The sequence below is a fragment of the Chlorocebus sabaeus genome, chromosome 23 (assembly GCF_047675955.1).
Source record: "Chlorocebus sabaeus isolate Y175 chromosome 23, mChlSab1.0.hap1, whole genome shotgun sequence".
NCBI lineage: Eukaryota > Metazoa > Chordata > Mammalia > Primates > Cercopithecidae > Chlorocebus > Chlorocebus sabaeus.
Genome location: NC_132926.1, coordinates 78,991,999 through 79,004,877, shown reverse-complemented (window position 1 = coordinate 79,004,877; position 12,879 = coordinate 78,991,999). Strand labels below are relative to the sequence as shown.

General features: G+C 39.7%; 1 protein-coding gene and 1 pseudogene across 19 annotated transcripts in view; both read left to right on the top strand.

The window, feature by feature from the left end:
* PAM (peptidylglycine alpha-amidating monooxygenase) overlaps positions 1-6,443 on the top strand; it is a 282,912-nt gene extending 276,469 nt beyond the window's left edge. For 4 of the 19 annotated variants that reach the window (XM_073010790.1, XM_073010786.1, XM_037985245.2 and 1 more), the window contains 2 exons: positions 1,813-2,016; positions 5,608-6,443. In XM_073010790.1, coding sequence (XP_072866891.1) covers positions 1,813-2,016; positions 5,608-5,789 — 386 coding nt within the window. In that variant the 3' untranslated portion in view covers positions 5,790-6,443. Of the gene's footprint in view, positions 1-1,812; positions 2,017-4,895; positions 4,953-5,607 lie in introns of all 19 variants that reach the window. The other 15 variants (XM_008014050.3, XM_073010789.1, XM_037985175.2 and 12 more) reach the window with 7 other exon arrangements.
* Positions 6,444-6,678: 235 nt separating this feature from the next.
* LOC103244286 (eukaryotic translation initiation factor 3 subunit K pseudogene) lies at positions 6,679-9,778 on the top strand (annotated as a pseudogene).
* Positions 9,779-12,879: the final 3,101 nt, after the last annotated feature.

Sequence of the window (12,879 nt, the reverse complement as noted above, 5' to 3'; positions counted from 1 at the left end):
GGCACTAACTACTCTGGTAATACCCACTTAAAACAGGAACAACTCCTTCTTCCAAAAGGAACAAGTTCTTAAATGCCAACCTACATCTTTGGCCTATGTTTTTTACTCCCATGATCTATTTATTGCAACTGTCTTATTTAAATATAGAATAAGCTTAAATATAGAGCAATTTTGTATATCTTTCCTATAGTAAACAAAAAAAGACAAAACAATCAGTGGTCAGAAAGAATAGAAATCACACTTGTATTCCCCTCAGAAACTAGACATAGAAAAGTTATATTTGAACCATTTCTAGGTCTATGAACCAGCTCCTTTCCTTCCCTCCCTTTCAAGTTTCAAGAGTCACTTGAGTGGACAAAAGAAAACAAAGGATAATGTCCCTTTAGCCATAGTACAGGGAAGGAAAGGACTATGAGGTCATCTACAAAATGGTGGTGATAATAATTGTGCCTACTCATAGGCTTGGTGTGATGATTAAAGGAAAACGATGCCTGATGATGGTGTAAGTACTCAATAGATGTCATTGAGACTGTAAAAGACGCTGGCTCAGAATGTTGAAGAGAAAAGTTGGAACCTACCATCTGTTTGTATTATAAATTATGTTGACAGTGTCTTAAATAATTTGAGAAACATTTATTCAGAGGAGTGTCCAGCAAGCTACTAAGCTGAGTCTATACCTACTAAACATTAACCAAAGATTTTCCTGATTGTGTTATCCCTACCATTTTGTCAAAATCTTCTTGAGGCTTTACAATGTATTCTGTGTTGTAGGGCAGAAGGGCATACCAAGAAATTGAAATTTCAGAAAAGTATGACCTGTGAGTCTTCCTGCAAATGTGGTTCTAACTTTTAGTATGGGCAAGTTCTTACCAGCCTTTGTACACTAGAGTAGGGCAAGGATGTCTCAAAGCTCAACCTCATTTTCACGTCATTAGTTATTAAGATCACTGCAGCAGCTTTTATATATATATATATAACTATATATATAGTTTCATTGTATCAATTTCTCAAACAGTACTTTAGGCTTGATACCTACCCAGTGCCTGCCAATGTTACAGAATAATTTTAGTTATTATAATAGTTGTTAGTTATTTTCATCAGTAACAAAAAGATATACAGTTCATCTGTCTGTACTCACATTTTGCTGAAAACAATATAAAAGAGCCTGAAAAGGACATAGTTCCTTTTTTCTTTTGTAATCCTAGCATTAATGTGTGCAGCATACATTTGAAGTATCAAAAATTAATTGAACATGAAAAATATTTTTAAACTAAAGATACAAGGAAGCAAACACTTATTATATGCATTTTTTATGACAGACATTTACACCCAACAGTTTTATGAAGGAGGTCCTATTATTAAAATTTTATAGATGAAGTTACTATGGCCCAGATAATTTAAGTAACTTGCCCAAAGTTATACGGCTAGTATATAGGAGAATTGGGATTTGTACCCAGGTTTGTTTGATTTCAGTATGCACACCAATTCTTTCCCTTACACAGTACTGCCTTGTTAATTTTACCTTTGGAAAACTACAAAAGGATATATATTCTGTGGAATTATAGCTAAAGAGGGTATTAAAGGTTGAATAAAAGAAAACTAATTTGAAGGTGAAAAACGATTCAGTGGAAATAACTAATCACAGTGCCTGCTGCCAGCTTGGTAGATTCAGGTATTAAAACATGAACCCCATGTACACTGGAGTCAACAAGTTCTTTGTGAACAGTTATTGATTTGAATGGGTAGGGGTGGGTAAGGGGGGTTTGAAATCTTTGAGTCAGTTGAATATTGTGAACTCTTCTTTCCCTGAAGAAGCCGAGGCAGTTGTTGAAACCAAAATGGAGAACAAACCCACCTCCTCAGAATTACAGAAGATGCAAGAGAAACAGAAACTGATCAAAGAGCCAGGCTCGGGAGTGCCTGTTGTTCTCATTACAACCCTTCTGGTTATTCCGGTGGTTGTCCTGCTGACCATTGCCATATTTATTCGGTGGAAAAAATCAAGGGCCTTTGGAGGCAAGTAAAATGAGCCCCGTGAACTTGGAACCTGCCTTTGAAAGAGTGTTTGGCCTAATTATCCTCAGGAGTTTGCTTGGGATTTTTTTCACTGTCTTTGTTTTTTGTGTTTAATGCTCTCTACCATTTTTGGCATTATTGTCTGTGTTCCGAATATTGCCCCTAGTTAATATCACAGTAAAAAATAGTATCTGGAGACTCTGAAATTTGGATATTTAGATTAAAATATAACCTTTAATGCTACCTTTGAGCAACTGGCTTAAGCCCAATTAATGTCTCCATATGAAATTGTAGGTAGTAGAGTCACTATAAATTAGCTGAATGACCAGAGGAGGAGATATCTGCTGTTAGGAAGAGGCCCAGTCCTCAAAGTACCTGGGTCAGTTTTTCGGGTTGTGTTTTTCTCCCATTAGGCTGGCTCTAGCTCCTAGCTACATGACCATGGGCAAGTTACTTAATCTCTCCAGACCAGTTTTCTCATAAAAAAAGTGAGGATAAAATAGTTACCTTACAAGGTTGTACAAATATTAGATGAAATAATGTACATAAGCATTTATCAGGATACCTGGAACCTAGGAAGTACTCAATTAATACCACCAATGGTTATGATGAATAATCATTGGTAATGTAATAAAAGGCATAAGAAGTTATAAAAAACACTTGTCTTAAACCTCATTTTCAAGGAAAATTAATTATTTCTATAACAAACCATTTGATAGTTTTTGAATAGTCATAATTTAGACCATCAGCCTTCCATAACTGAACAAGGCAGAGTCTAATACCAGAGTTAGTATTTTATGAAATAATTATCACAATACAGGATCCAAGAGCTGAGTTTATTTTAGGACATCTAAATAAATAAACAAATAACCCAAATCATGCTTCTCACCTCTCAGTAGCAATCCCTTGGCTGGGTCCCCAAGTCCTAGAGCAAGTCAGTAGTTGTGTGTGGGAAGAAATCCATGGACCAGGGAGACGGGGAGCATTTGATCAAGAAACAGCATCTGATCCTATTTCAGGTCAAGGCAGCCATGGCAGGGATTCAGCACCCTTGGCAAAGCCCTGACACAGAAAAAGGCATGGAAACAGAAAACAGAAAATTCAACTTAATATGTTGTAAAAGGGAATTTTTCTTGGACTTTCTTTTGCTTTCCATCTGCCATCAATAAATCTCTGCAAAAATAGAGTTAACTCTTCCCAAAAAGGACTTCTGTTGAGTCCACGTTACAGATCTGGAACTGTCATAAGTAGGGGCAAAGAGAAATAAACATAGTAATTGTCTTCATGGTGATATATACATGCTTCAAATGAGAAAGAATCCATATCTTGAGTACTGATATGTCCCCAGCACAAATAATAGTTCCTGATACTAGTGGTTTAATAAATTGTTGTTGAAAGAATGAATAAATAAATCAACTGAGCTCACAAAATAGATAACATATGAAAGAGACATGAAACAAAAAAATTATAGTAGAGGGTGGTAAGTGCAGTGATAAATACACAGCGTAGTAGGAACAGTGGGGCCTAGGGGCAGGTGGCAGGAATGGTGGTAACCAACCCAATCTGGCAGAAGCAGAGGTTAGGGAATAAGGAAGGTTTGGTCTCTCCTGTTTGCTGTTAAGCACATGTGACACAGCATTGTTACATGATGCTGACTACGGGAATGTGTTAGGAAGGCAGAAACCCAGGTCAAACCCTAGAAAATTGCCATTACTTGATCAGGTTTTACTTAGAAAAATTGCAGTTTCATATGTAGCAGTAGTAGTAGATCGGCTTCTCACTTTTTTTCCAAATTTGTCCTTGATAGATCTTATCCAGTTTAAGGTTATTAAAAACCCTAATAAAGGACCTTCCATTTATTCATCATTCCTTATTATGTATTGACTCCATATCAGACACTGTGCTAGGCACAGGGGGATACAAAACTAAGGAATATCCTTGCAGAACTTACAATCTAATTTGTTGGCTTTCTAACAGTCTTACCAGATTCTTCTTCCCTTCTTGCCTATTTCTTTCTACATCACTGTCTTCTCCCTTTCATCTAATCTGCCGCTATCTTTTTCCGTGATGCTGCCTTCAGTCCTGGTTAAAGACCTAACAGGACAACCCCAGGCCTAATTTTCCTGACCATAGCCCTTTAGGGAGTGATGAAGCCTGGGAAAGAGTACAGGGAGAGACACAACGAGGGAAATAATGAAACCCATTAGGAGTTCTGCCTCCCCATAAGGAAAGAGAGTCTATCCTTTATGGAGATAGGCAGTCCTATTGGGAACATGTAGGTCACCTACTATGCTTGGAGAATACTCAACGTGTCATGTCCTTTCCCTTCACTTATGTCTTACATAAAGAAGAAATGACATACATGGATCCAAAGCTTTCTCAAGCAAGACATATACTGTCAGTAGAAATAGTAACGCTGAAGGCAATTATTCCTAAATTATAATAACCAAAGATTGAAAAATTTTACAAATTATTGGTAACAATTCTTTCCTGATTAAAAAAAAAGCTATGATTTATTGAGCATTTACTGTGTATCTACAGGTACTGTTCTAAATGTGTCACATGCAATGTCTGATCTCAGCCTTACAGACAGGGATTCTCCTTGATCTTTCTTTTCTCAGAGGAGAAAACTGAAGCTCAGAGAAGTAATTTATCAAGATCACACAGCCAGTAAGAGACACAGGCAGAGTCAAACCCAGCTTGGGCCCTTTATGTATGTCTCGAAAATATACCGCCTTTCTTAAAAATTAGAATTGCATACAGACAAGAGCCAGGTCTTGCTTTATCATTCACAAGTTCCTGAATTTAAGTTGGAAGTTGAGTGCATGGGTTGAGGAAGATGACTGGGACTCATTTTGAAATGTGCCATCTTTTCTTAGCAGATTCTGAACACAAACTCGAGACAAGTTCAGGAAGAGTACTGGGAAGATTTAGAGGTATGCCATGACCTTTTAGAACCCTTTATGTTTGGTTCAAAGTCAACAAGCACATGTCTTTTAAAAAGCAAGGAGATATTTCATATTTTGTCTCTGAAGATAAAGCACCTTGTATACAGCTTAGCATCTCCCAGAGTAAATACAGAATGTACACCGTAAACTAAACTGAAGTGCATGGGTCTGGCAGCAGATTTCCCAGTTTTATTTTTCCCATTCTGCATTATCTACTTCTCTTTCCCTGCCTTTTACCTGGCTTCATTTGTCTTCAGCAAATTTTCTGTCACTCCTGTTGGCATGTCAATGTTTGTCATAGTAAAGATGACCTTTTCTTAAAGTCACTGAACTGAGGAGCTGCTCCAGGGAGGCTAGTTCTGGACAGAGAGCTGGAGAAAAGCAGGAGGTGAAATATGAAATATTCCCGCAGAAATACATAATACTCGGGAGCTTTTGTTTTTCTTCTTTCTTTTAATAGTAGCATCTATATGGCTCTGAAGGATAGGTCTCTTTGTCTGTTTTTCTATTTTTTAAAATAAATAAAATAATCTCCCCTTTCCCATCCCCACCTTCTGACTTTGTTTACCATTTAAGAATTTACAAGGAAACAGAATCACTGCTGCAAACTTAACCCAATTTGTTATTGTTTGGTTTTTTTCAGGAAAGGGAAGTGGAGGCTTAAACCTTGGAAATTTCTTTGCAAGCCGTAAGGGTTACAGTCGAAAAGGGTTTGACCGGCTTAGCACCGAGGGCAGTGACCAAGAGAAAGAGGAGGATGACGGAAGTGAATCAGAAGAGGAGTATTCAGCACCTCTGCCTGCACCCGCACCTTCTTCCTCCTGAAAACCAAGCTTTGATTTAGATTAAGTGAGATTTACCCAGAATGTCAGATTCCTTTCCCTTTAGCACGTTTAAAGTTCTGTGTATTTAATTGTAAACTGTACTAGTCTATGTGGGACTGTACACACTTTATTTACTTCATTTTTGGTTAAGTTGGCTTCTGTTTCTAGTTGAGGAGTTTCCTAAAAGTTCATAACAATGCCATTGTCTTTATATGAACATAGACTAGAGAAACAGTCCTCTTTTTCCATCATAGTACTAATCTAACTATGGAAGATTTGCCCATTTACACTTTGAGACTTTTTGATGGATGTAAATAACCCCATTCTTTGCTTGAACACAGTATTTTCCCAATAGCACTTTCATTGCCAGTGTCTTTCTTTGGTGCCTTTCCTGTTCAGCATTCTCAGCCTGTGGCAGTAAAGAGAAACTTTGTGCTACATGACGACAAAGCTGCTAAATCTCCTATTTTTTTAAAATCACTAACATTATATTGCAATGAGGGAAATAAAAAAGTCTCTATTTAAATTCTCTTTTAAATTTTCTTCTTCAGTTGGTGTGTTTCTGGGATGTCTTATTTTTAGATGGCTACACTGTTAGAACACTATTTTCAGAATCTGAATGTAATTTGTGTAATAAAGTGTTTTCAGAGCATTAGCTGTCAGAGTGTATTTTCCAGTTTTTGCATATTTGCAAAAATTTGCAAGTATTTTACATGCAACTTTTATAATAATTACACAAACCCACAAAGATTAGAGAAACTTACTCAATGTCTTCCACCAAAATAAATGTGTGTATTGTACAAAATTTAGAAGATACTTTGTTAGGTAGCCAATATAAATTAAAAATCAGCCTGAGTTTACATACATTTGTAAAGTCAGGCTCTTCTAAAATCCAAAGAGGATTTTTGCCTACATATCAATCAAAGGATAAATACTTTAAAAAAAGGTGGTCACAGAGGAAACCTGTATCTCAAATTACATATACAAATGATCCATCAGTAGGGATCACTAATAATAGTTTTCCTTTTAAAAAATAATTTCAGGCCAGGTACAGTGGCTCAAGCCTATACTCGCAAGACTTTGGGAGGCCAAGCAGATGATCGTTTGAGCCTAGAAATTCAAGGCTGCAGTGGGCTATGATCAATCCACTCTACAGCAGCCTAGGCTGCAGAGTGAGGTCCTTTCACTAAAATAAAATAAAATTCCCATGCATTCATAGGAATATATTCATCTTTTACAGTGACTGCAGATTAGTTTTAAAACATCTTTTTCATAATTCATCAATGCAAGTTAGTAAGAACCAGATAAGTTTCCACTTTAAAATGACAGGAATCTAGAATTCTTTTTCAAAAATGCCAGCCTGTTTTTCAGGCATCATAGTAGTAGTTGGAATAATACAGATATAATTGACTAATAGTAAAGTACATGAGAGTACAGAAGGGAAATTTGGAAACAGTAAGTCTGCTAGGGCATTACAATCCTGTCCTAGCACTCCACTTTTATTCTGCCAACCTGGGTTAATTGAAGATAGTAGCCTGGAAAGTAATGAACATTGACTTCAGGCAATCTTTCCACTGATTATTCTTGGCTGAACTTCATTTATCGAGTCAGAGAAGGCACTGCCTGAGAAATGCCCCAGAGGAGTGAATCCTAGGCCTAGCCACAGTAGAATCACCTGGAGAATTTAAGAAAATCTTTTTGGGCACTCGCTCTTTCCAGCGATCTTTATTTAGTTGTCTGACAATGGAATACAGGTATAGTTCATGTTTTTAAATTTGTTCAGGTGTTTCTAATGTGCGACCACAGTTGAAAAACCATTGTCTTCAAGAATGGCTATTCTATCTTGCCAATTACAATAAGTGGGTAGCTATATTATCACATAAATTATAGTTTACAGATGTTTGGAGGGGGAGGACAGGATCTGAGTTGTTTTAATATGACTGTTAGCACCAAAATCTGAATGCCTTAATTGTTGGATGTGTTAAATTGGATAATTAAAATGGGCATAATTGACTTATTAAAAAAGCAAAGGGAAACAGCTGTGCTTTCATTTTTTCTTCTATTAAAGTACCTAGAGAATATGATTTGGGAGAGTTAAAAGAATAGCTTGTCACTCACTGAGTTGGCCCTGAATTCTCATTTGCATAAAATCTTTTGTTCTAAGCTTTCTTCTTTAGTTTATTAAATCTGCATATTATTTTTCAAAATTACCATGCATCTTTTAACTCTCATCCAGATGTTATATAAAATCAAATATTTAGGAAGCTGAATGACAATTTAATCCATAGACTTTGTATTAGAGCTTGTTTCCCAGACTCTCACCTACATGTAGCTCAAAGTTGATGTAGCCTACAGCAATACTTCGCAAACTTTAATGTGGGTAAGAATCAACTGTGAGTACTTATTTTAGACGTACTAATTTGGTCCCATTCCCATAGTTTCTGATTCACTGCACTAGGTGGGTCCTAGAAATCTACATTTTTAAGAAGCATTCCTTGTGATTTGAATTCAGGTGTTCCATAGTTCATCTCCAAGAAACATAGTGCTACAGAGAGTAGTTGAACTTTAAAACATTCTTAGGCACAGAAAGTAATGTTCTCAAAGATGTGGTCTCTGTAGAGTGATGGTTAGGCCTAGAAGTCATCAACCCCAGTACCTCAAACTCAATTCACAAAAAGACCCAGATGCAAATTATCTTCAGGGCCAGAACTTAGGAGCAGCGTCTTCCTTTAGTCCCCTGATGCTCTTTATGCCACCAGGGAAATAACTTAGGTGCATGAAAAGGCCACTAGTGGCCTCCCAAGAACTTCCTTTTTATTTTTGAATCACATCTAAAGGCTAGAATAAGCAAATCTATTTGGAGTGTTTTTATAGTATAATGATTTAATTAAGATAACACAATCATTGATGATGGTAAATACGATTCCTGTTCATAGCCTTAAAAATTTTGAAACACCAAAACACAAAGATGTCTATCACATATCCAAAGTACTGATATAAAAAAAAAGGACATGCATTTTTCTGGGTTTGAAAATAGAGTATACACTGTACTATCATACAGAAAGGATTTACCAATGAAGACCTGATTTAAAAAAGCACTCTTACTCAGATATACCAAGATATAATATAAAATAGGAGCTTATAAAAAACAAGTATGACAATAGAACCCTTTTTGTTTTTGAACAAAAATGCATTTTATACAAACTCCCTTAAAATGAGTAAGTGATAAGAATGCTGTATTTGAGGACACCGTGCCAGTCCAGTGTTCACTTCCAGCCCTCGCTGTGGGAAGTGACAGCAGTCATGTTGATATCTGAGCAGATGAGAGCCAGTGTGGGCAAGCTGCTCAAGGGTATCAACAGGAACAATCCTGAGAAGCTGGCCACCCTGGAGTGCTATGTGGAGATGCAGGTCAAAGAGAATGCCTATGATCTGGAAGCCAACCCAGCTGTCCTGAAGCTGTACCAGTCCAACCCAGCATTTTTTCAGACCACGATCACTGCCCAGATCCAGCTGAAGGCCCTCACCAACCTGCCACATACCAACTTCACGCTGTGCAAGTGCATGATTGGCCAGGCACATCAAGAAGAGTGGCCATCCGATGCATTTTGTACCTCAAGGACCTGGAGACCAGCCTCTTTCAGGCCTTCTGGCAAGCCTTGGATGAAAACATGGACCTCTTGGAAGGTATAACTGGCTTTGAAGACTCTGTCTGAATGCTTATCTGCCCTGTCATGGGTTCACCAGCACATTGACCGCAGACTGTTGGCCGAGATGCCTGGGTATCTGTCCGACAGGCAACTGAAGGTGTGGATGAGAAAATACACCTGGAGTGCTGATGAGTCAGGGCAGATCTTCATCTGTAGCCAGGAAGAGAACATTAAGCCCAAGAACCTTGTGGAGAAGATAGACTTTGACAGTGTGTCCAGCATCATGGCCTCCTTCCAGTAACTGCAGGTGTTTAATAAATATTTGTTGACTTAAAAAAAAAGAGAATATTATACTATATAATTCTTCATGCCTTCAAAATATACATATATTGTCTAGAAAACTGATGGGTAAGTTGAGTCCTTTCTGATGCTAGTTCTAGCCTTGTAATTATTTGCCTAATAATTTTACCATCTCAGCAGGAGATTTCTCATGATAAAAACTCCTGGTAGTTGTGATTATCTGATTTGCTTATTTGGTAATTAATTTGTCATCTATAATTGGAAGAGTGTCAAGCACGCATGTAGCTAGAACAACACAATTGCACTGGTTCTTACAACTCACTTATACTTCTAGATAAGGAGACAGCGCTATTTGATATAATGGCCCAGTCTTAGCCATTCTGTTAAGTTTGCAAAGAACACTGGGTTAAGGTCACAAAAGATCTGAAATTCTGAGTCCTAGATTTGATGATTTTACATACCATTGTCTTAGGCTTCTTTAGTAATCACAAATAAATTGAAACAGGTTTAAGAACTAAACATGTTCTTGTTATAAATTCTTGTTATTAAGAATTACTGATGATATAATAAATGAGGAAAATAATAATCAAGAATTAACAATTTATTAATAAAAAGTATTATTATTGTTCGATTCATGTAACTGAAAAGCCCAGGCATGGCTAGATCCAGAGACTGAGATAAAACAAACAGGATTTGGCTTCCCTCTCAGTTTGGCTTTCTTCAATATAGAATTTACCTTCATTCAGACTCTCCACATATGTGGTAATGTCAGAGGATCCAGCCCGGGTCCCATGCCTGCCAAGGGCAAGCCAGGCACAGAGCAGTAAGGGGTACATGAGGGAGCGAGTGTGGGGTCTGGCCACTGCACACAGCCAGGTATGCTGACTGTGACAAGGCAGGTAGCTCTCAGTGCTGGCACAGGTGCTGGCTCCCTGCAAGGCTGCAGCTGCACCAGGCACACCACAAGTGGCTTCCACTGTGGGCACCGGGGAATGCAGTGGTGCCCAGAAGCTTGGAGATGCCAGGAACTGCAGAGCCCCAAAAAGGGTGTCAATGACCTGCCTCGGGTGCTCCTAGGTCTGGGCTCCCTGAAGGGTCACAGCTCATCCCTCCTTCTCTCTTCTCCCCTTCTTGTCACCCACAATGTAGTGAGCAAGGGGCATGTTTCAGCCCTGTTTGTGTTACCACTCTTCAGTTCCACCATTAGGCAGGTCATGAGTTCTTGTCTCATGTCCAGGAAGAATGAGGTATGTGGACAACTGGAGGGTGAGTAAGGTGAAGAGGTGCTTTATTGAGTAAGACTACAGCTCTCAGGAGACCCAAAATGGGTAACTCCTTTCTGCAGGCAGTTCATCCTAATGAGTTCAGCTCTCAGTGGAGAGGAGACCTGGAATGGGTGAGCTCCTCTCTGCAGGGAGGTCATCCTGATATCTGCTCAGCTCTCAGCTGAGAGGAGACCCACAGTGGGTAGCTCCTCTCTGCAGGCAGGTGCTCCCAATGTCTGCTCAACTCAGCTGAGAGGAGACCCACCGTGGGTAGTTCCTCTCTGCAGGAAGGTCATCCTGACGCCCTAGTATGGTTGAGTCCAGGGTTTTTATGGGTTTTAGAGGAGAGGAAATGCATGTTGATTGGTCCATGGGTGGCCATGGGCAAGTCAGATAGAGCACCGTAAGTTCTCACTGCGGTCCACAGAACTGGCACTCTGGGCCTCTGGCTTCATGCCATCCCGGGCCTGAAGGTGGAGCTTCACCAGGGACCTGCCCCTTTCTGCCCAGAAGCCTGTCTGCCTCCCTCCACCATCAACTTACTGTTCACCCAAACTGTCTGTGCCCAGGGCACCTGCAGGCTTGTGCCAAGTCACCCTCAGCAACCTCTCAGCCTCCCTCCTGTGCTCATTAGAACCCAAAGTCCAGAGGGGACCAGGGTGGCAGGGGGCTGGCATGTCAGCACTCCTCCTAGCATGCACACTCCAAGCCAGGTCATGACAGCACCTGAGCTTGGCCTCATCTTTGCTCCAAAATCACAGTGGGTGCCAGGAGCAGGGAAAGGCCAGGCAGTGAAAGCAGGCATTTCAAAGCCTGTGGGAGTAAGAGGGGCTTCCTGGGTCCCCAACAGTGCAGAGATGTCTAGGTCCACAGCTGCGGCTGGGCTGTTACAGCCCCCTCCAACTTGGATGTGGGCGGGGCTTCTGCTTATTCCTGGCTCCTGCATTCCAGGAAGTATGCAGTCCTGGCTGCGCCTCCCCCAGGGCAGCCAGCATCATGGCAGCCTGCTCCTAGACTGGCCACAGCTGCCATCTGTAATAAAGGTGGCAGCCAGTAGTTCTAGGTTTAGATGCTACCAGTATTTACTCTGACACATATAGCTTCTCTTTCCAAAGAGTTCCAATACACTAACTGGCCTGATTTCGTTTGTGTCTATCTAGGTCAATTTTGTGTTACTATAAAATAATACCTGAGACTGGGTAATTTATAAAGGAAAGAGGTGTATTTGTCTCACGGCTCAGCAGGCTATACAAGAAGCATGGAACTGGCATCTGCATTTGGTGAGGGACTCAGGTTGCTTCTGCTCATCGTGAAGGGTGAAGGAAAGCCAGCATATGCAGTGATCATATGGGGAATAAGGAAGCAAGACAGAGAGGAAAAGGTGTCAGGCTTCTTTTAACAACAAGCTCTGGAGGGAGCTAACAGAGTGAGAACTCACCCCAAGAGAGGGCATTAATCTGTTCATGAGGGATCTGCCCCCATGATGCAAACACTTTCTATTAGGTCCCACTTCTGACCTTGGGGTCAACTTTCAATATGAAATTGGGTCAGAACAAACCATATCCAAACTACAGCAATGTGCCAACCCCAGAACCAGTCACTGGGGCCAGGGAAAACGTGATGCTGGATTAGCCAAGCCTCCATGGAGCCAGGGACAGAGTCACATTCCACAGTAACGACACTCATGATTCAGAAAGATTGCTTTCCCCAAGAAAACATAGGATACTATTGCTATTTGAATAAGAGCAGATTCTATGGAAGAAAAAAGTGGATATTCATTACTATTATATTGGGCCTTAACACTTAACCCATAATATTTCTCAGATAATGGGGTTTAATATAATAGCTATTTGTATAATGTTTAAATTATTACATT